General features: G+C 36.3%; 2 protein-coding genes across 3 annotated transcripts; both read right to left on the bottom strand.

Annotated features, from left to right (window-relative positions):
* Nucleotides 1-66: 66 nt before the first annotated feature.
* LOC145576427 (protein EMBRYO SAC DEVELOPMENT ARREST 30-like) lies at nucleotides 67-17,794 on the bottom strand. The gene is made up of 10 exons (XM_081634198.1): nucleotides 17,275-17,794; nucleotides 17,056-17,140; nucleotides 16,529-16,596; nucleotides 16,315-16,403; nucleotides 15,956-16,199; nucleotides 15,058-15,170; nucleotides 14,544-14,634; nucleotides 13,777-13,905; nucleotides 1,289-1,842; nucleotides 67-932 (listed from the first exon to the last, which is right to left on the bottom strand). Exons 1-10 carry the CDS (start codon nucleotides 17,437-17,439, stop codon nucleotides 524-526), a joined length of 1,947 nt encoding a protein of 648 aa, XP_081490324.1. The 5' UTR covers nucleotides 17,440-17,794; the 3' UTR covers nucleotides 67-523.
* A 934-nt stretch (nucleotides 17,795-18,728) lies between these two features.
* LOC145576426 (uncharacterized) lies at nucleotides 18,729-22,240 on the bottom strand. 2 transcript variants are annotated; one of them, XM_081634196.1, is made up of 2 exons: nucleotides 22,056-22,240; nucleotides 18,729-19,922 (listed from the first exon to the last, which is right to left on the bottom strand). In XM_081634196.1, exon 2 carries the CDS (start codon nucleotides 19,833-19,835, stop codon nucleotides 19,044-19,046), a length of 792 nt encoding a protein of 263 aa, XP_081490322.1. In that variant the 5' UTR covers nucleotides 19,836-19,922; nucleotides 22,056-22,240; the 3' UTR covers nucleotides 18,729-19,043. The 2 variants fall into 2 exon arrangements, with proteins under 2 accessions (XP_081490322.1, XP_081490321.1); XM_081634195.1 differs by having other exon boundaries at nucleotides 22,061-22,240.
* Nucleotides 22,241-24,519: the final 2,279 nt, after the last annotated feature.

Here is a 24,519-nt window from a genome sequence, read left to right as displayed (position 1 = left end):
TCTCTAAGATATGATGAATAATAGGAATAACTCAACAAATCATACATTCTTTTATTAATAGCCGTGAGTAAAAAATTAGAATACATTTTGATATACAGAACGAACAATAATCTAGCCCTTCCTATCGGTATAAAAAATTTCTACCAAAAAGCGTAGAAAAATAGAAAGAAAAGAAAATGAAAATGTAAATTATAGTATGGAAAAAAAAAAGTATTAAAAAAAAAATTGATCAGCTTCCAAAACTTGCAGCTCTCCTGAAGAAAATTTCCGTTGAAAATTATGCATATGCTTACAATGACAAGGAGGCAACCACTTGCTGAAGATATCTGGCCTTTAGTACCTCAAAAGTGCAGCCTTAATACAATGGGGCAGTTAGAAAAACATCATAACCTTGGTCAGCCTTTGGTGCATCAGTATTCTCCAAACTAGCACCCGAGGGAGATCGACTTTGTCGAAAGCAGATTGCTAAGTTTTTCCAATGGAAATGATGCAAAAGAATGTGAACATATTTGCAAAACTACCTCTAGTCGTCAGGATCCATTTCCTCATCCTGTTCCAATGATGGTTTTGTATCTGTTGAATTGTCTTCATCAGGTTCCATCTGCTTATCCAATTCAGCATCATCATCTTGTGAGTCACTCCCGCTTAAAAGTGTCTCTTGGCTGACTTTGAGACCTTTCTCCATCCATTTAGGGCACTCGTCGATATCTTTGTATATTGAACCAAGAATCTCAGCAGAGTTTGATGTCCGACATGAGCACTCTGGGATGGGGTAAGAAAGGAATGCAGCAGGTTTTGACAATTGTAGTTCTCTTAGAAGGCCCTCCACAACAATACTCTTGTTCAAATGCTCTCTCACTGAAGAAATCCAGCTGCGTTTGGGATGATATAGATTCTCACTGCTACTATTGAATAGTTCTGCCAGTATTTTCCTGATGAACACGATTTAGGCCTCCTGTCAGAACTTTAATATAATAAAGTGAAGCAATTTTTAACTAAAGGGGGTTCATTTCTCAAAGATCTATTTTTTTTAAAGATATGCGTTGGTCTTCATCTGAGTTCAGAAATGAACACACACATATATTTTCACATGAAAATGTGGTACCATAAAAAAAATGCATTTACAGCAGAAGAAGATTCCATTATTCATATATGAGGTGAGGAATCAGGTATGAAGTAATACCTACTTGGCATGATAATAAGTCCTCCCCAAACAGATAAGGAAAAGGCAGACAGAAAAATACTAGAAACATGAAGTGCAATGGCAGAGTACTTAGTTATAAAGTACCTATCTGGTCTGTATGTTCTTAATGCTGCAACTTCATAAAGCCGGTGCCCCATAACCAAATTTGAGAAATCTGGCCATCCACTGCCGTCGCTATGAAAACCGGGAAAAAAAACATCTGCTTCAACTGACACTATATAATCAATAGCAGCCCACAAGAGTCTATGTGCCTGATTCCTCAATTCTGTTGGCGAGGGATCTGGCTCTACATCCTTCTCAGCAACCCAACCATACCATCCTTCCTTCTCATGACGGTAAATAGGTCTGTCAGGAGGAGGAGGAAGGGGCCTAGGTCGGGGACCAGCCTTGTCCCAATCTTCTTTGGACTTCTGTGGGCTTTTAGATGGAAGCGTTTCAAGAAAACTATCCTCAAGAGGCTTTTCAGGGCCAAACAAGTTCAACAACTCCTGCTTATTGCACAATGAGGTGCGGTCTACCAAGTTGGTGTACATGGCCCGGAGAGGGATCAGTATCCTTTGACCACCAAAGATTTCCGAGCCAGCCACATATATTCTGGTGAGCGGAGGATATCCCATGGCTCGAAGCAGCAAACCTACCTGTAGTACAGAAAAATTGAAGTGCATTACAAACAAAGAACTTAAGGAACCACTAACTCCCAAGTCCCAACCAAATTTCAGATGGATAACTGGACTCCAGATATGGCAAATTGGCAAGGATAACATCTCCAAAAACTACCACTCAACACAAAGTGGAAAGATGAAAGTCTGAGCCTAGGGGAGCACAAATGTATAGATGTGGCAAATAGTAAGTTAATAATGTCTAAAAAAACAATCAAGCATGCAAAATAAAAATTAACAAAATTAAAAAAGTATCTAAGTTCAGCCATGATAAGCAGAAAGAACTTCCCAATTATCAAAAAATACAAAATCTCAAACAAAGCTTTAGTAATGCCCCGTCATTTCATGGTTATTGTAAAGAAGATTACCGGAAAGGATGAAAGACATGCGTATACTATTCACATAGTTATTTGTTTCTATATAGCAATAATGATGTTGCTTTCAGATAGTGAGAACAATGCATTGGAATTGGCTTTGCAAATACCGGCACAGTATCATCAGATTTATCACCAAGAGCATTTCGATTAGGAAAGATAAGGTAGATTGTAATAAGGAGTATTATGTCACAGTTGGGCATAGTGATCAAACAAGGGGAGTCCCCTCCGGCCCTCCCCAACTTTTAATAAGCTAATCAAGACTAATTTTCAATAATTAATTGGAAATTTTATTAGAAAAAACCATTTATAACAACTATTTTGTGGGAAAAAACCTTAAAAAAAATTTTGACAAGAAGAAACCAGATTGTAAAATATTTTTGTGTTTGTTGAAGACAACCTGAGATCTCTAATCACTCAATTAACCACTAATTTCCCCTTAATTCTTCTAATTAGTCATAACTCTCACTAACTATTTAATAATTAAGTTGATTTATAAATTAAAAAAAAAAAAAAACCACCCTCACCACCACCAGACAGCCACCCTCTCCTTCTCTCCCTCCCATGGAAGCAGCCCCCTCCCCCATCCCCAGCCGCCGCCTAGAACCCCCCAACCCCGCTGACCAACCTCCACCGTCGAACCAACCCCCTCCCTTTCCCCTTTCACCTCGCCGCGACCACCCTCCTAAACCCTAACCTAAAAATGAATCAACCCAGAATCACATCAAATTGAACTTTCCGAGCGAGTAATTGAAACAACCCAAAAGCAATTGTGGCATTTAAGGAGGGATTTCGAAGTTGTAATTAGATGGGAGGAGAAAGATTGCGGCGTTTAAGGAGGGATTGTTGAAGATTGAGGAGGGGATTTAGTTGTGTATGAAGCGTTTTGGTTGGGGTTTTGGGGTGGTTTTCTGGGTTGTGGTTATGGCGGGTGGTTTTCCGGAGGAGGGGGGTCGGCGAGGGTAAAGGGGAAAGGGGGGTCGGTTTGGTGGGGGTGAGGGGTTCCAGGCGGCGGCTGGGGATGAGGGAGGGTGATGCTGCCATGGGAGGGGGAGAAGGATATGGTGGCTACTGGTGGTGGTGAGGTTGGTTTTTGTTTTTTGTTATTTAATTAAAAAATATACTTAATTATTAAATAATTAGTGTGAGTTATGAGTAATTAGAAGAATTAAGGGCAAATTAGTGGTTAATCGAGTGATTAGAGATCTAGGTTGTTTTCAACAAAAATATTTTACAATCTGGTTTCTCCTTGCCAAAAAATTTTTATAAGGTTTTTTCCAACAAAATAGTTGTTATAACTAGTTTTTTCTGACAAAATTTCCTAACTAATTTCAGTAGGCACTAATTCAGCCCAATAATAGGATCCCCAATTTCAGCAGTGCAACTAATCCTCATTGAGGGTACATGTGATGAACCAACAATGAGAGACAAATTGCAGACTCAGAAAAAGGAGGGAACAGCTATGCACTAGGAGACAAATGCAATTAACATTCCACTAGGAGGCAACATGAAATAGCAGACCTGAGATACTCCAATATAATGGGGGTATGGGGCCAAAATACATTAATGTTAGGGTTATGGTAGCGCTTGAGTATATAAGAGAAGTAGGTAGCACTGTAGCAGTAGGAAGTTAGGCAGAAATTGAGTGACATTTTGAATGTGAGATTAGTAGCCTCAACTCACAAGCTATCACCAAGAGTTATAGCCTAAAGCTATATTTATCTTTGTAACCCTTTTGCTAGTTTCAATATTAAAAAAAAAAAAAAAAAAAAAAAAAAAAAAAAAAAAAAAAAACTCAAGCTTTCTTATTAATCTTACAATCAAATTACAATATTTACAGCCGCAAACCTAGTCTATAACAGTACGGAGCCATATATGTAATTACAGTGCTCCACGGAGCTTAAATTATCACAGAGAATGCAATTATGATGCATATTCAAGTAATTTCAAGTTAATTTTGGAGCTTAGCTACATTCAATCAAGTACATTTATGAGTTTGAGCAGAAGTCCTAAGATAATTGATTTTGTGGCTTATTTCTGGTATTGTGTAATCTGTAATCTCAGTGGAAGGTCGGAGGCACATACTTTAGATCGAAAAGCTTTTTAAGTTAAAAGAAGTCCAATCGTAGAAATACTTTAGATCGAAAAGCTTTTTAAGTTAAAAGAAGTCCAATCGTAGAAATTTCAGTTTCCAGCATGTTTCTTACTTCTATTGTAGTTTAGGGATTAAAATCAATTCATACATTGCTTAGTTATGGACTGAAATGATGATACTACCATAAATTTCTAAAATAAAAATATGCACACGGTGCTTCACTTATTTAGGGAAGTCCACAACAATAAGATGGAAATTCTGGTCTGAAGTAGAGCTTTGATATACACTAGGACGAGCAGAGGTATCCAAGACTCCACGAGCTATTTGGTTTCAAGTTAGGTAAAATGTGACTGAACAAGAGAATATGAATTCTTTGAACTTTTAGTTCAATGTATCCAAAAAAAGCTCTAAAATACACATCTTTGATCACTTTCTTAGTTTTCCCTTTAAATATTTTTCATATCCCCTCACCATGCAAGAAGCCAAGAATAAGAATGAACAGTTCAGGATTCTAAAAAATTGTTTGGTCTGATACTGTAACACAATTGAAGCTAATATAAAGATCTTGGTTGACACCAATGTCCTCTTCTCAGACTTTAGTAGTTATACTTAGCATTTCACATCAAAATTCACTAATTCAAGTGGCAAACGTAATGGGACAGACATTAGTGGGCTAGTCACATAGTTTTCCAGTAAAGACCAACGTAAAGGAGGTTAGAATAATTTTATTTAAACGTGGTAGCTTACTCAGAATATGATAGTATTACTAAGAAAGGTGTAATACTAGAGTTCATAGAATACGAGATACTGTGATGGCATGATAGCAAGTATCTCCGTATTTTGGTAGGTAGTGACACACTTCTCTAACAAGGGGTAGGATCTTTTTCAAATTACTTACCATGTAGTGAGTATGAAGAAGAATTTTCCTTCGCAATGCACAACAATATATCCATTAGCTTCCAAAAAGTACTTCTATACTGAAGTTTTAACAAAGATAATCAACATGCTCCAGGAAGAGCCCAAGAAAGGCTTTAATTTTCCTTTGGCCCAGTTTTATTTCCCTCTTCCAGTCCCTCTAATTAATTTCCCACAAACCCAGCCATGCCCCCAACAAGCCACATACTCCATCTCATTACACAATGGCACCTAATCACCCAGCAGGATCCAATCTTCTTTCTCTTCCGATGTCTTTCTCTCCTTTATTCATCTAGTCTTTACTGCATCTCTCATATGAATCATATCTCTCCATCCAGCCCCTGCAACACCATGCCTCCAACAAGCTCGCATCCTCTTTTCGACAATGATCTCTCCCAGAACCTGATATAGTTTCTCTGCACTATCACACAGTAACAGCTTTTTTAGAAGGAAGGTTTAGGAGGAAACGGGAGTAATGCAGTTTCATCTGGATAGCAAATTAGGAGGTTGAGTGAAATGAAGGAAAAGAAAATGGAGGATTTTTATTACCTTCATTGTTGTAAATGGAAATTTAGGGATAACAATAATGAAATAACTTAATTACCCTAATAATTTCCTTTGTTCCTCTACTGCCATATCTCACTTTCTCATCCATGATCCTTCTCGTTTTTTGTTCTTCATTCTTCATTCATCCACAAATGATCTACCCCTTTGCCCCTATACTGTGCTCTATTTTTAATAATGTCAAACTACTTCCCCCAATTTAATATTAGGATTTTAATTTCATCTTTGATCAAGAAATCATGTTGCCGACATCAACAATGGGCAAGGTAGACGGGATCTTCGATGTAACAAGCACCCATACGTTGGAGAGGAAGTGGTCAAAGACAATTTTGGCCGTGCCCAGATATTTGTAACAACCGCTGATGGCAAGGAAATGGAGGAGTAAGAGGACATTCGAAAGCATTGATGGATTTGGAATGGTAAATATGACTACTTCAATGACTACTTCCTCCATTGATGTTGTGTGTGAAAACTACCTAAGGCAAAATGGAGAAAAATAAAGTAAATTTTGCGAACAACTAACGCAAAAGTTCCAACTTTTGCGAACAACTACCTTTATTTTTTTTTTTGCGAACAACTACCACAAACTTTGTATTTGTTTTGTTACCACTACCAGTTAATGATGAACGTTTGCTTGCCGCATGTGGGGCCCACCCTAATTCGTTCAATACACAAATAAATGAACAATTAACCAGAAATCATAAGAAAGATTAAGAAAATGAACGAATATTAAATGTTTTTTCAATCCTAATAGCTTGAATTCGATCTCTAGGTGAGCAATTTCACCTATGCCCTAAAATTTTTCGAAGACAAACATTCAAAGAAACAGAGAGTATCTAATTAGGGGGAAGATCGTTAATATAAAGGAGAGATAGTTGGAGGGAAAAGGACGAAAGGTGGGCCCCACATACGGCAAGCAAACGTCCATCGTTAACTGGTAGTGGTAACAAAACAAAACAAATACAAAGTTTGTGGTAGTTGTTCGCAAAAAAAAAAAAAAAAATAAAGGTAGTTGTTCGCAAAAGTTGGAACTTTTGCGGTAATTGTTCGCAAAATTTCCAAAAATAAACTCAAACAATGCTCCCTTCCCTTTTCTCCCCTCATGCTCTTTGAAATTGTATCACAGGAATTTGTTTTCTCCTTCCCTTCTTTCTTCCTACCCTGCCTCCTCTCACTTTCCCTCCTAAGTGCCTACCTAAACAAATTGTAAATCCCTCTCTTTTCTCTATAACAGTATAACGCCCCACATCAACCAATTCATCTAATTTACCAAAAAATCATTTAAAATACATCATTTGAACTTTTATAATGTTCAAATTGATTTGACCATCTTTAGTGAGTGATACGTAAGGAAAATATAGTCATGTGGAATCTAGACAGATCATCTTGATATGTTTGCTCAAAAAATATCAGTTTCTTATATTTTTTCCAAAAAAAATAATAAAATGTTAATGGCATAGGTATAAGTTTTGTATTTGCAAGTATGAAACTCCAAAGGGAGTAATAAATTTTAAAAAGAGGAAGTGCATATTCAGGGCATGGTGTGGCATAGTGATGATGTTGCATGAAGGTAGCTATCGCTATTGAAGAGTTTTTGCTGGTGTTAAGTGGTACGGCCAAAGGGGGTGCTAGGGAAGGGATGGTAGGTGTATGGACAGAGGTTCTTGCACAGTAGAAAAAAAAATCATAAGAGTGACATCTCTTTCCTTTTTTGAAAGTTCTAATTTACTAAAATGCATTGACAATAAAGGCAAGTCATCTGTTGTTTTCATTTGTGTGCGAGTTGGTGAATGAGTGAAGAGTCGAGGAGGGCGAGCAGGGGGGAAGGTGAAGCGAAGCAAGGAAGGACAGTTGAGTGAGTCCACGAAACCAATCTGATTACACATCTTCCTCTGATCATGACTACCATAAGAAATGGGTTTGAATGATACAAACTCATTCTTAAATTCAAATGAAGGTGAACAAAACACCACCTTTGGCTGAGAGGCATGTTGTATAAAAGATTTTACTCAATGAAGCTCAATCAGATCAATGTACATCATTCAAATGTGTGGAGCTCAGCATCAAATCTCTGTGTTAACTTTAACAAAATACCTCCTACGAGTTTCTCTCTCTAGAATTTCTATGCTATGGCGAGGAAGAAGAAGGGAAATCAGGGCTCGCAGAAGGGGGGCAAGGAAGATGTTCTCATCAATGGCGTCGGTTTGATGCATAGTCCTTATGCTGGGGGGCAGAAAACTAAATCGAAGGGTGACGTAGGTCAAATTCCGCCATTGGAGTTTGATGTTGAGGATGAAATTGAGCGTTGCATGCTAACTCCGGAGCAATCTTTGGATGAGTTAATCACAAAATCAAGAGAGAAATCGAAGCTGTCAGAGTGGATGACTGTTTTGCAGCGGTGCGATTCTGGGTCGAAAAACAGAGCATCGGAAAATGTTGCTGAGGTATCTCCATTTCACCCTCCTCAATCTGAATTGCATAAACCTGTGTTACAATTGACTATGGATGATATTGTTGATGAACTTGATTACTGGAAACTAGGAGTAGTTGCGTTTACAATTGCTGCTAATCCACATATTAAAACTTTTGAGGGGTTTTGTCATCAAATTTGGGGAAAAATGAATGTTGATAAAGTAATTCCACTAAAAAGGGGTATATTATTGATTAGATTTCTTAATTCGGAAACTAGAGACAAAGCTCTTGCCTCTTTAAATTTGCTCATGGATAAGAAACCAGGTTGTCTTAGACAATGGGAAGATGGGATGGAATTGGAACTTAATGATGCTAAAATTCCTGTCTGGGTACAAATTCCGGGTTTGCCGTTGAAATATTGGGGGAAGAATTGCTTGGAAAAGATTGTGGGTCTAATTGGTAATCCTATCCCTGATGCTGCTACTTTATCGAGGGATAGGGTGGCTTATGTTAGGTATCTTGTAGAGATGGACCTAAAACAAGAATTTCCAGACGTGAAAAGGGTATCCTATATGAACAGAGTATTACTTGGGAATGTGGGGGGAAGGGACATGCTGATGGGTCATGCCAAAAGAAGACTGTGAAAATGGTGTGGAGACCTAAGGTGGTAAAAGCTGTTGTTGAACCTAAGCAGCAACAGCAAGAGGTACAAGACTTGGATGCCTCTGATCCTGTCTTGTGCCAGTTGAGAATGGGAAGAAGTTGAGCCCAATTAGGCAACCTGCTGTTCAGCTTCAAAACTCTTTTGACTCTCTAAAAGAGGATATTCTGAAGTCACAGGTGGTTTTTGGAGATGTTTGGGGAATGTGTATGATGCTCTTAATGTAGCTCCCGCCAGGAGCATGGATAGGGTCATGGTGTGGAATATTAGGGGTTTGAATTGCCCCTATAAGCAAGCAGAGATCATATAGGTCTCCGCTGTCTTGTTGAAACTAAGGTGAAGCAGGATAACTTTCCTGCGGTCTATCAGTACAAACTTTAATAAGGTGAAAGGGGGGAGAATTTTGTTAGCCTGGATCAGTGAGCTGTTTGCTGTGGATATTATTATCACAGATGCTCAGTTTATTCATACTAGAGTGCTAAATAAGACTTTAAATAAAGAGTTTGAATGCACTTTTGTTTATGGAATGAATGATGCTGATGATAGAAAGGGTCTTTGGGATAGTCTGAAGAACATTTCAACCAGATGTTCTGGAATGAAAGGGTCTTTGAGATTTTAACTGTCCTCTTTTCAAGATGATAGATTGGCAGGCTATTAGGCACTTTGAAATGACTCCTTTTAAGGACTGTGTAGAGTATTGTGATTTGAAGGATATGAATCAGATTGGTGCTAGATATACCTGGACTAACAAGCAATTAGGGGATGCAAGAGTTTACAGTAAGATTGACAGTCTGATTGGATTGTTTCCTTTCCTTGTTCTTTTGTTCATTATAATTTTGAGATGTGGTTTGATCACTGTCCTCTGCTGTTATTTGCTTTGAAGATCAATGGACCCAAGGCTTTTAAATTCTTTGACGGAAAGCTTGGGATATATGGTTTGTTGGCGGAAAATGTACCAGGTTGTTAAAAAGCTAAGGAAGTGAAAAAGGTCTTAAAGGGCCTGAATAAATCTGAATATTCAGAGATTGGAGCTAGATTCCTGGAAGCTAATAGTGAAGTGATGGACATTCAGAAGTTGATTCAATGGGATTATTCTAAGCCTTGAAAAGTTTGCTAGACTCTAGGAAGGATATTTTGCTTTCCTTTAACAGAAGTCTAAGATTAAGTGGCTTAAGTTGGGAGATGATAATACTGCTTTTTTCCATAGGAGTATTAAAATTCATGCCTTTAATAAGAAGGTGGTGGCAATTGCAGACATGAATGGAGTTTGGTGTGCAAGTAAAGAGCATGTGAATAAGGCTTTTGTGGAGCATTATAAGTGGCTTCTAGGCTCTGAGCAAGCTTGTGACACTAAGGTGGAGCAGGATATTGTTCATAAGGGTCCTTTAGTTACTGATGATCTTGCAACTATGCTATGCTTACTTCTCCTGATGAGGAAATAAGGAAGGCTATGTTTGGGATCCCTGGTATCAAGGCTCCTGGGATGGCTTCAATAGCTCTTTTTATAAAATGGGGTGGGATATAGTTGGAGGTGATGTTTGTGCAGCTGTTAAAAATTTCTTTGAAATAGGCAAGCTGTTAAAGGAAATTAACCGTACTAATCTGGTGCTGTTACCTAAAAGTAATCAGCCTACCTCTGTTACTGATTGTAGACCAATTGCATGTTGCAATGTGGTTTATAAAGTCATAACTAAGTTGTTGTGTGCTAGGCTCAAGAAGATTTTGCCTAAGATAATTTCTGATAATTAGGCTTTGTTAAGGGAGAAGAATTTGCCATAATATTTGCATAGTTCAGGACCCGATTGGAAGATACAAAAGAAAGAATGTGCCCGCTGGTTGTATGTTTAAAGTGGATATTAGGAAGGCTTATGATTCTGTTAGTTGGAATTTCCTCAAGGACATGCTGATGGCTCTTAGATTCCGTATCCAGTTTGTTCACATGGTGATGGAATGTGTTTCTACTCCTAGTTTCTCCTTAGTGATTAATGGGGAGGTTCATGGCTTTTTTAAGGGGAAGAAAGGGTTGAGACAGGGAGATCCTTTGTCTCCCTTGTTGTTTGTTATCTGTATGGAATACCTAACTAGGATTCTTTACAGTATTGGTGAACACAAAGATTTTAAGTATCATCCAAGGTGCAGGGGTGTAAAGTTAAATCATTTAGTCTTTGCTGATAGTCATGAGTAGTGGAGATGAGAAGTCTGCTAGGTTGCTTATGAGGGGTCTAGCTACTTTTGCTGCTACTTCTGGGTTAGTTGCAAATAATGGAAAATCCAATGTCTTTTTTTGCATCACTAGTGAGCTACTTTTGCTGCTGCTTCTGGGTTAGTTGCATCTTCCTTTCCTTTCAGATATCTTGGTGTGAATGTGAATGCTAAGAAACTTTCTCATGATGATTGCCAGATTCTCATTGATAAAATTGTGGCTAGAATCAGACTTTGGGGTGGTAGGACAATGTCCTATACAGCTAGTCACCCTGGCTAATGTTGTTCTCCTTTCCTTGCATACTTATTGGGCTATGCTCTTTATTCTGCCTAAAAGAGTATTGGAAGGTGTTATGGCTGTCTGCAGGAACTTTATTTGGGATGGTAAAGCCATTTACAGCAGGGCTCCTCCTATTGCTTGGGATATTGTCTGCAGATCTAAGAAGGAAGGAGGTTTAGGAGTGCAGGATTGTATCAATTGGAACATTGCTGCCATGGGCAAATATGTTTGGGATATAGCAAATAAGAATGATAGCCTGTGGCTAAGGTGGGTGAATCATCACTATATTAAGGGCAGGAACTGGAAAAGGTTGGGGTGTCCTGCTCAAGCAAGTTGGCAGTGGAAACAGATATGGAAAGTTAAAGAGAAGATCAAGCATGGTTTCACTAGAGATAGATGGAACCAGAATCCAGCAGGCTATACTGTAGCTAGTGCTTATAAGTGGCTAAAAACTAGTCATATTGAAGTCCCTTGGTGTAATTGGATTTGGAACAGGTATAATATCCCTAAGCATAGATTTGTTACTTGGGTGGCTGCTTGGGGCAGGCTCAGAACTAAGGACAAGTTGAAACAGTATGGTTTGGTGAATGATGATAGCTGCCCTCTTTGTTCTGATGTTGTTGAAACTAATTAACACTTGCTGTTTGAATGTGCTTTTAGTCAGAAATTGATTAATCTGTTGCATGGGATTTGTGATGAATTTTACAAGTTTCCAAGCTTGTAATGATTGGTGCTGGGGTCATAGCAGGAACAGATTTCAGAAGATGGTCTTTCAAAGTGTTTGTTCTGCCTTGGTCTACTGTATTTGGCATCAAAGGAATCTTGTAGTTTGGGCAGCTCTGCAGACCTGAAATTATAGTTAATAGGCTTTGTATAGATGTTTATCATAGAATTTCTTGTATAGCTAGTAAGAAAGTCCAAGGCTAGGGAGCTTAGTTGGTTGAAGGGCATTTGCCTAGGGACTTAGAAGCCTGTGTATCTGTTTCGTTTTTTGGTGATTAATAAATTTTTTTGCCTATTCCCAAAAAATAAAAAAATCTGTGTTAAAGACAGCAAAACGACAAAAAGCCTCCAAAGCTTTCTACACATTATAGGATTTCAGTCCCTTGAAACCATCAATAAAAAATTTGAAACAACTGTCTTTAATAAGCATCGACATTCGACACTGTGATGTGTTCTGATAACTTTTTCCCAAAGCTCGAACAGGTCAAAGTCACAGAAGACACGGTTTATGAAAATAAAAATCTCAAAGGTACTGAGCAACCAGAGAAGTGCAGCAAAAATAAGCTATTAAGCCAACTATGAGCTCTTAGTTCAGGTTTCATACGAAAATTCCAGAAACAAACTTCTTGTTTCAGAATGATTAAGATGAGTTCAGTAAAACATTGGTTACATAATAAGCAGGCTGCTAAAGGTTTATGTTTCATATATTGTAACAATAAGATCAACCAGAATAAAAATCTCATTCACTGTCTTCCACCCCCCCCCCCCCCCCCCCCACACACACACACACAATCCTGTGCAGGAGTTGAGCCCTTGTGTTTCAAGAGTGGACAGAATAATAAAAAAAATGTGCCTTTTTGCCATAATCATTAAGGAAAGGTGATAATTCCTATGATTCAGGTTATAAATACAGATATTAAACTGATAATACCTCTTCAGGCATAAGGGGGCACACACCAAAACACACACACACACACAATCCTGTGCAGGAGTTGAGCCCTTATGTTTCAAGAGTGGACAGAATAATAAAAAAAAAATGTGCCTTTTTGCCATAATCATTAAGGAAAGGTGATAATTCCTATGATTCAGGTTATAAATACAGATATTAAACTGATAATACCTCTTCAGGCATAAGGGGGCACACACCAAAACACACACACACACAATCCTGTGCAGGAGTTGAGCCCTTATGTTTCAAGAGTGGACAGAATAATAAAAAAAAATGTGCCTTTTTGCCATAATCATTAAGGAAAGGTGATAATTCCTATGATTCAGGTTATAAATACAGATATTAAACTGATAATACCTCTTCAGGCATAAGGGGGCACACACCAAAACACACACACACACACACAATCCTGTGCAGGAGTTGAGCCCTTATGTTTCAAGAGTGGACAGAATAATAAAAAAAAATGTGCCTTTTTGCCATAATCATTAAGGAAAGGTGATAATTCCTATGATTCAGGTTATAAATACAGATATTAAACTGATAATACCTCTTCAGGCATAAGGGGGCACACACCAAAACACACACACACACACACAATCCTGTGCAGGAGTTGAGCCCTTATGTTTCAAGAGTGGACAGAATAATAAAAAAAAATGTGCCTTTTTGCCATAATCATTAAGGAAAGGTGATAATTCCTATGATTCAGGTTATAAATACAGATATTAAACTGATAAATACCTCTTCAGGCATAAGGGGGCAAGAGCCATTAATCTTACGAGCATGTGAATCAACACTTAGCTCTTCTCTGATAATGCGTTGCTTTATCATCTGTCCTCTCCTATACTGTATGAGTTCAGTATGAATATCCTGACATGCAGAGTACTAGTCAGCATATGATAACAGTTAACCTTGTAATGAAATAAAAAATTGTTCCACAACCAAACCACGTGGCCAAAATGCACATAATAACAATTACATGTTATTTTGCTTCTTAGTCTTATGCATATGCAGAATCCAGCTAGAGGAAAAAGCTAGTAGCATTTTCAATCTGCAACAATTTGATTTATCATCTACAACCTTTGACAAACCAGAATTTCAAATTCTATATGGACCAATCCATCACCCTTTACATGAGGAATTGAATAATGTGGAGGTACATAACCTAATAGCCATTAGCCCATTATAAAACAGAAAAGGTAAAGTTAATTGCATAGACATGCACTGATGCACTGACTTACTCGTCCCCTATATTAAAGCCCTTCATAGATTTTTTCTAACACAAATTCAAACATCTAGAAGTACATAACTACCTGATAGCCATTAGGTGCATTAATACATAATCAATAATATATAATCTTGCTGATGCACGCTATTACTGTACAGCAATTCCTAATTTCTACCCCATCTCATGGGAGTTGAAGACATCAATGAGCACCTTTCATCACATGTTATTCTCTTTACAAATTAGAATTCAAAGCTTAAAAAGTGAGTCTGTAAAAGTGAACCTGAAAAAGCTCTGCACAACCATGATAAGCTAATGCATCTCTCACAAGCCCCGGGTGATAAGCAATGTACGGTTGGCCAGAAGCCCTTAACCTGAATAGAAAAAGCACTCTTCAGATAATATGTTTTGTAACTATTGATGCAATAGAGTAACAAATTTTTATCATTCTCTAAAACCACAAAAAACTTTAAATATCAACCAATTCATCAGAAAGCATTTAAGAAGAGTAACTCTTCTTAGCTGAACATCTAAAGGAATCAGAGGTGAAGTCAAAATCTTTGATACATGTTACTCTCTCTTCCATTATCAACAGCATAAGATCCAAAATCAATCCAATCAGGCATTGCACTGAGCTAGGATAAATTTATTTTCTCAATTACTCAATTCAGATACTAAATTAATAATCAACAAATGCCAGAAAAACTTAATTATAGCTTTTTCCAATTAACTAACTTTTGATGTTGCTACGAAATGGTGGCTATCTATACATGATTACACGCAATTATATTATTTACCTCTTCACAATTTCATGCCCAAGTGCCAGAATTTCTGCTCTAAAGTGCAGTGCATGATAAGCAACCCTACACCTAAGCCTTTGATACTCCGCCATGCTAGGAATAAGGTCATCCTGGAGGAAGAACCATGAGCAAAAAGTTCATAAAACAAGTCTTCGAACCAATCTGATGTACTGCATTGAATTAGATAGACTGACACCTTGTTTTTGTTGATTAGCAATTAGTTCTATATACAATTCATAATTGCTTTACAACTATACAGTATACACACAGGACTTCCTTAGTATTCTTCAAATTAATGCATTATCATTACTTCTTAATCATCTGAATAAAACACTAAAAACAGGAGTAGGCATATAACAGAACACAAAAGTAATAAGGAAAAGAAAACAAACAAGACAAATATTTTTACATTTGAAAGTGTAAACAAACAATTGAGATAATCACGCAATTAAGTTTATTGAAGTTCGCAATAGAATTTCCAGTTTATATAGGCCCAAGTGAATCTATAGACTTGAGTGTTGGACAAATCCCTCCGACTATTAAAAAGATAAATCAAATTGAGGTCTCCAACAATCCATGAATCAAAATTGTTAAAGAGAAACAGGAAAGGGGAATATAGCAACAATTTAATTCAAAAAATGATCTACATTATAATGTTCATTGTAAGAGGCTAAAAGTTCTTCTACCTAGAATAGGTGGTCATACATTGCATTAAAAGAACAAAGTCATTTAAAGATCAAATACACAGTACACACTGTATTATGCCTCAATTATTTACATGCTACCTCTGAAATTCATATTTTCCATCCAGTAGCATCAATACCAATCATAGTGAGCAAGACGCTACTAGCAAGTAACAAGAATACAAGATACTAAAGTAAGGAGGCAACAATACCTGTAAACATCCGCCATCATACAACACTAAGCCAATAACCTTTGTTTTTTTCAACACTGGTAAAATTTCTGTAGTATAGTAACTTGGCAAGGCAGACCGTGTAGGCTTAAAAGTTGGAAACTGTTTCTTCTTTCTAGCTTCTTTCAACTTAGAAGGCAAGGTTTTTACAATTTTAATATCATTTTGCAAAGCTGCTAGGAACTGCTCCTCATTGTATATGTACGAAAAGCTACTGTACTTTGAGCTGGAACAACATGCGACAAAGAAAAAAATTAATCATTTGGATTGATTGATGAAACTATAGGCATCGCAATATTTAGAAGGAAACTAACGAAAATAATGACAAAACAAGGGAGAACCTGATGCCTTTAGACTGGAGACTTTCTTGAATCTCTGGGATGACCAAAGTCGCATTCAAAAGTCTAGCTACGGCAACAAGATCAGCAATCTTGCAAACAAAAAACATATTAACCTTATGAGAAAAGGTAGAGAAAATTTGCCAAACAACATAATATCTAAAAGGAAAAAAAAAATACAGCCCAGGGATACATAGAAAACTTCAACAATATATACCGAATTTCTTATCTTCTCAAATCCACCAAATATTTTCGCATATATAAAACCATTGCTCCGTACAGGCTCTACAACAAGAATTAAAGATATTTCAAGATCAATATAAAATTAAGAAATTGAATGCAGAAAGTTTCACAATGGAGGGAAGGAGCAAATGTAGTAACCAAACCCTTCCAAAAAAAATTCAAAATGGGAAAGAAATGTTCATCATCATCAATAACAATAAGCAGTGCATAGATAAGAACAATAATTAGCGTATATCAAACTATGAATTCCTTTACATAATATATAAAATTCGACATTTGCCCACGAAAAAAAGCCACTAATTAGTGCATATCGAACTATGAATTCCTTTATATATACAAAATTCGACATTTGCCCATGAAAATAGACCATTAATTAGTGCATGAATAACACCAAAAATACCAAATGCTACCAAAAGCTGAAGAACCAATTGAGCTACAAATTCGAAACTTCCTCATCAACTAAAACAAATACAAAATAAAATGCCCATCAAAATATTTTACCAGGAAATGAAGTTCTAGGATTAGAATAAGGCTGTAATGACTGAAGAAATCTCACATTTTCCCACAATTTCTTGTACCCCAAAACCTGCATCAATCAACAAATCATCAAAATTAATTTTTTTAATAAAACCCATCAATAATAATCTAATTCTAATGCAAGAACATTAATAATTAACCAAAATTAAAAACCCATAATTTAGTTTCGAAAAAGGATCTTACCGGGCCAACACCAACAGATAAATCATCAGGAAAAACATTGAAAGTAGCAGAATGAACAACATCAACAGTAGAATATTTGGCAAGAAATAAATGAACAACTAATGACACAATGGATAAGATCAATCCTCCTAAAGCTGCCCATTTGATTTTGGATCTGAATATCATAATTATTTTCTCAAATTTGAGATCTGTAAAAACATTTGAGTCAAGAGAGAGAGTGTTTGTGGGAGTGTGTCGATGTTTTTCTTGCCGACTCTCTCTCTCTTTCAGTGTGGAAGGAAGCAAAGAAGAAAGCAATATTCTTGAATTTGTTAATGTTAATTTTTCTGAAAGATTTGATTTGATTTTATTAATTAATCACTGTTTTAGATGACTGGGTTTGTAAGCAACAGATTAAGATTTAAGAGAAAAAGATTATACATGAATACACAATACACTCGTGAATTGTGATGCGAGCTGTGGGCATTCAAATTTCAGCAGTAAATGAAACTATGAATGGATGGAAAGAGCTACTTTTCGAGTTCATGTTCTCTTTTCGGGCGTAAAGAGATATAAAAGTAAAAGATATATACAGAATTTAATTCTAAGATAGTCGAGTTTTTTAAATGATTATCGAGTGCTATGTATTTTGTAGATTATAGAGAAACAAAATAAATCTTTGGCCAATTTTTTAAAAAAATATTTACAACTTATTCTGTACGAGAATATTGGAACATAAATTGAGTAAAGCCAATGCAAATCTAGTATTGAAGCTACTCATAGATTGATATCCGTACTTTGTATTTGGTGACATTTGAGTACCACCACTTTTCGGCTAATATACTACTTTCATTTCATGTTATTTGCAACGATCAAACACTTTCTACCCACACATTATGTCAAATAGTTAATATTAAGACGTTAGACCAATGTTTCTTTAACACTTGATCAAATCAACATCACTCAATAATTATAAACATAATACGAAGTAGAAGTACTACGTAGTTAAACAATAATGATTAGCCAAAGGTGATTTTAAACTTAATTTGAGTGAAGCCCAATGCAAATCTAGTACTACATATTAGAGAAGTTACCAAAAATTCTCTCATACAAGTATACAACTGTTACTAAGTAACTAGTAGTAACTGTGCATGACTGCATGTACAACCCTTTGACAGCCTCCTGAAAACTAGGCAGTCTCAGACTCTCAGTTTCATATCTTGAAGAAAGTCACAGCCGCCCTCTCCCACCTTAACTGTATGTACAAAAATCTTTAGTCTAAGCAGTTTAACAAAAAATCTTCTGCCAAGGTCGTCATCATCTTTGGCGTCTAAGCAGCTTAAGAGAAATCTTCAAGCAAAAATTGAGTTCTCCAATCATCTCAAAACAATTGAAGAAACCTGTTTGAAAAAGATATACAAAGGGTTTAAAGGCAAAGGGGCAAGCAGCGTATGGAGCTATGGACGAAGAGTTCCTGGAAAACTTATCTGCAATCTTAAACAAACAGCTACAATTCAAAAACATTACATCCAAGTATAGCTAAATCAAAGAGAATTACTAATACAACTCATCAGTAAAATGCACGAAGCATAGCTCAAATCCAAAGTAGATCAACCTCAGGAAGAATTTAAAGATACAAGTTCCAACACACAGAGTATATGTATTCTGTAATCGTTCTCCGGGATACTGGCAAGGAGAAGTAGATGCATGATAGCAGAACTCTCAAAGGGCTTGAAGAAAACATGGGACAGAGTCCAGCATTATCCACAAACAGCTACCTGTCATCATCTCTAGCGTCTGCGGCTGTGCTTCTTCCTACTCTTTCGATTCTTACCTGAATCAGAATCTGAGCTAGACTCGGGATCTGATGATTCAGATGAAGAACTGTACTTCTTACGTCGTCCCTTCTGCTTTTTATTTCTCCTCTTCCTACTCCTCTCATCTTCTGAATCTGATGAGGAGCTGTAGCTTGAAGCACTCTCTGATGAGTAGTCTGACCCAGAAGATGAAGACCTGCTATCAGAATCAGACTCTGAAGCATCACTACTAGATTCCGTATCTGACTTATGTTTCCTCTTACTCTTCTTCTTTCTCTTGTCATTCTTCTCTACCTTCTCCTCTTCCCCCACCATCTCTTCCAGTTTAATATCAGGATTATCCTCATCATGAGAATCCATCAACTTCTGTCTTAGTTTAGGGTTCTTGAGGATCTGGCTCCTGGAGGGGCGTGAGATATACACCCTCTCATTTTTGCATTCATAAGTCCAATGCCCTGGTTGGAAACATTTTTGACATTGAGAAGCAGCCCCTCCTACAGCAGAGACATTGGACTTCAGGTCCTTCCTCTCACCCAATCTCACTGCCTTTTCAGTACTCATCAAGTACATCTGTCTTTTGGCTTCTTTCCTCTCTTGCCATCTGCTAGGCCCCTCTTCCTTCTGTCCATAAGCATTTACATTTCTGGCAGCAGCAGTCGCTGCTCTCTCAGCTTGGGCCCGGCTGAGACCTTTCGCAGCAGACAAGGCTGCAGCTTTGATTCTGTCAGCTGCAGCTTGTGCTTTCTCTTCCTTTTTACTTGACATAGTAAACTCTCTTTTATCCTATGTATCACAAGTAGCAATAAGTTTCTTATACCAAATAGCAGCAGACACAAAATACAGTCCTTGAACCTGGAAAATAAATTATAAATACATAACAAGATAATCAGTAATGTGTAATTCACACTAGGAGTAAATAAATAATCCAACAAAAGAAGAGAAAAAAGTAAAAAGGGGGGGGGGGGGGGGGGGGGGGGGATGGGGGTGAATTCTAGCAGTATATATAATATCAATGTTCCAGGCGCAAACATAATTATCTTCACATAAAATTAGAAGCATTGGAAAAAATTAAGAACTCAATTTTCAAAGTGCAAAAACAAGAAATTCATTTAGCAAGATTCTGATATGGTCATATGGACACTTGTTAACAGAATAATATATCCAGGAGGAAATTAGTGGAGCATCCCATTAGTTCTCTAATGGTAAGAAAAAGTTCTTAAAGAATGACACACCCTATGACATTTAGAAGGTTCCATGTAAGATTAAAATGCTACCTTTTCCTGACCGGGAGAGGGGTCTGACTACAACATGAGAAATAAGCATTCTTTTTCAGCCAGAGGTGAATGAACTAGAAGAAAAATCTAAACTCTACACTAATGAAAAATCTGAATTTTTAGGGCCTCTTTTGTTCACCTTATTTTCATTTATTACAGGTTATTCAGTTATATTCATTCAGATAAGATCGGTTCAGGATAAGTTTTGATAAGAGTTACCCAAGTACAAATTACAACTAAAATAAGTATGCATAAGCTCAAATACATTCAGTTAAGTTCGGATAAGTGAAAATCAGTGATTCAAACACGCCCTATATTTACTCTTGCCATTTCCATTTATCTAACTTAAAAGGTAATCAGCTATATACTCGTGACTAAGTACACACAGCAACTAAGAGTCCTCCTAATGAAATCTCAAATAGTTCTTTCATTTCTATAAGTTATTTTTTGAATAAATCTTCAGGATCATAAAAATTTTGTGCACCACCCTAAACTATGGAAACTTTTGGCATATGTCATTTTCATTAATCTGCTGCAAAGACTTTTAAAGAAATAACAAATAAGCAACACATTAAGGATTCCATTTGAGAACAATATCTGTTGCTGGACCATTTGAGTTAAGCCACTTTTGCCTTCCATTTCATGGTTTCCATTATCTTGCAGCTATTTGATTTATTCTACTTTTAAGTTTTAACTACGATCTTACCCCAAAATTATAGTGCTTAAGTGTCATCAACATTGAACAGCATTTACCTAGCTTCAAGCTCTAGAGCAGTGTAATTTAAAAATTTTGTCAACATTTTATACAAGGAGTTACTTTCGATTTTCTTCCTAATCAATTCCATTATCTTGCAACAGTTGACTTCTACTTTCAACTATGAAGTATGAACTTGCCCCAAAATCGAAATGATTGTACGTCATTAAAATTGAATTGCTTCAAGCTCACTCCAAGCTCTAGAGCAATATAATATTACAAATTCTCGCAACATTTTACGCAAAGAGGTTAACGCCTTATTAAAACCCTGTTACTAGCTTTTCATTTTTGCCAAAAAGATAATAGACATCTATTGGTACTTAGATCATCATATTCACTGGTAGAAACTTAATAGTTGTAAGGTAATAAAAACCTATTGAAGAGTACATGAACAGGAGCTTTTTCCACCAATAGGTGAGTTCCAATTACAAGAACTCAATCCCAGTAAACCAATCCATGAATCAAAAACAAAATCACTCCCATTTCCCAGCCATAATTCATCCTCTAGTAATCGAATCCAATTAAACACGCAACCGTTAAACGGGAATTATTGTTGAATTGAAAAATTAAGTGAACCAAACAAATTTATCAAATCAGTGAAATGGGGTAAATCGTAGAAAGAGGGGCAGCCGCTCCAGAGCTTTATCCTAACATTAAAGGCTTATAAACAAAAATCTGCAACACATTAGAACCAAATTCGATTCAATTATCATAATTAGGCTCGAATTAATCGCATAAAATTCTCCAATATCAAAGTAAATTGCACATAGAAAAAAATCGAGCTACAAAATCAATCGTATAATGTTTCATAACTTGACTAATTATAACTAAAAGTTTAATAGTTCACCTTAGATGAACCCTAAATTGACTATACTAAAATTGACGACAGTGTGAAAATAAACCCTAGATTGTGAAAATTGATAAGCAATGATTGAAACTAGAAAGAAGGATAAAAACCTTACCTCAGAAGATGTATCAATGGAGGAGAGAAAGCTCAGAAGCCGCTTTAATGGAGAATAATTTAGAGTACGCTTACAAATGGGGGAGAAAGAAAGAGGGTGCAGCATAAGAGTAAAAAGCACAAAAGAGGAAGATTAAGGACACGCATTGACGGCTTGACACATATAATCTCGAATTTAAGATCTAAAATATGAGCGCGCCTGCCCAATACATTTTTGTAAATAAATCAGCAATAATGGGACTTGTATAGTAGTCATATGATCTTACGAGTATTTAAAAAAAAATGATAAATCATTTACTTAACAGTTTACCATAATGTTAAATTTGTATTTTATCTTTGTCAAAAAAATAAAAAAAAATTTGTATTTTGTCCGTCCCGGTTTATTTTTATGATAAATGAATGAATTTTGGAGTGATTTCCCTCAATATAGTTGGATCAAAAATTAATTCTTATTATACATTGGTTTAAATAAATTCCAAAGGTACCATCCAAGTAGGATTAGTGCTTGATTCAGCTTAGAACCGCTAATGTCGTTAGCGATTTTATTAATAAAACGCCTAAAGACATTAGCGGTTTTTAATTTTTTTAAAAAAAATTATATAGAGACCAGTTGTTACAGAAAGCAGGTCTCTTTGTTCTTATTATTATGAAAAGGACACCTACTGACCTACACCAAAGTAAAGCGGGTTTGTGTTTGTTTTTTCTCAAAATGAATATAAACTTGTTATTTCAATATGTGGTCTCTTTTTTCACATATAAAGTGTCCAATGCATTTAAGAAGGGAAACAGACCTGTTACTAATAAAAGGTGATCTCTTTTAAAACCGCTAATATGAATAGTTAGCTATTGTTATTAGCGGTTTATGGTGAACCAAAATAAAACCCCACACTAATTCTACGTGGACGGTATTTGGGGAATTTATTTTCAAAACGATGTATAAAGGGAATTTTTTTTTCTTCTTTACGTTATTGTCGGAAATCGCTTCGAATTTTGTTTTCTTAACGGCATGTTCGTAAATAAATAGTGTTAGAAGTTGTGTCTGAGATCGAATATATGAGTCTTTTTTTGTTAAATGGAGCATAACATTGGTGAATTGACGACGTTAACTGAGTTACATTGATTGTATTAACTCGGAGCTTGAGCTTTCATCTTGTTCAACCCAATCCACCTTCCACCGACACTACTATTTAAGTTTTATCTCCGTTGAAGGAGCTCGATCTTTCATCTTCTTCTTCCCCACCCACCTTCCACCGACACCACTATTTCCAATACCATCTTCTTTGTCTCCACCTTCCACGACACCATCTTCTTTTTCTCCACTGACAATACCACCATACTTTTCAGCTTCGGTGTCAAATTAAACGAAATACTGTATGAAAAAGGGTGAAATTACTCATATGGACCATGTGGTGAGGTTAAGAATGATACAAACATATATGAGCCAATATTTAAAATATATACTCCCTCCATCCCCAAAAGTTCGACCCTTTTGGCCTAATTTTAGTCCCAAAATGATCGACCCATTTGCGTTAAAATACCCACCAATTTACATCAATATTTGTGCAAAATTAGCTTCCTCATATAAAATTTTGTTTTTTCATGTATTTTTAATACTTTATCTTTCTACTTTTTTACAAATCTTATGTAAATTTATCTTTTCAATATACTTTTACTTCTTTTTATTTAACTTTCTTAATAGCCGCAAAATAGACCCAAAAGAGTCGTTCTTTCGAGGACGAAGGAGTATATATTTTTTGGTTGTAGTTTTCATATAATTCATATCTTAAAATAAAATAATGGTCACTAATTTTAAAAAAAGAGGTTAAGCAAGTTTTGAACGAGCAAACAAACTGCTAATGGGTATTTCGTCATTTGAGCATTGGATTTTATGGAGTTGATTTCGGGTTTTATCTTTCCAATATACTTTTCTTCTTTGGTTCCTATCTACGGGTGTTTGTGTCGTTCTACAACTGATCCTCATTCCTCTGGACTGCTTAATCTTTAACAGTGCATGGGATTCTCAAAATAATGCTGATAGAGTTATGAGAAAGAGAATGTTGGAAAGCTTGAATTATATTGATGTGATTCCATGAGAATATATAGTACACGAGTAAGCAATATAATACGACTAGATACATTAGAATACTTGTCTAGTTACATTAGCTGAGAATAAGGGATATCTTTGACTATCAACCTAAAGAGTAAATCAAGGGATTGCTAACTATAAACAATATCAATAAATATGATTTGATCAAATCCTTTACATGCCCCCGCAAGATGGACGACCAAAGGGAAAGTACAATCTTGTAGTTAAATGAATGTTCTTGTTGATTGTTGATTGCCACTTACTTCAAGATATTGGTAGTTCTTCACTTGAGAGGGAGTTGTACGTACCAAATTGGTAGAAGTCTTTTTTTTTTTTTTTTTTGTTCAAGGAGGGGGGAGGGGAATTGAGATATA

The sequence above is a fragment of the Chenopodium album genome, chromosome 13 (genome assembly GCF_948465745.1).
Source record: "Chenopodium album chromosome 13, dcCheAlbu1.1, whole genome shotgun sequence".
NCBI lineage: Eukaryota > Viridiplantae > Streptophyta > Magnoliopsida > Caryophyllales > Amaranthaceae > Chenopodium > Chenopodium album.
The sequence above is the reverse complement of the archived record's forward strand: the minus strand, read 5'-3'. Positions and strand labels throughout refer to the sequence as shown.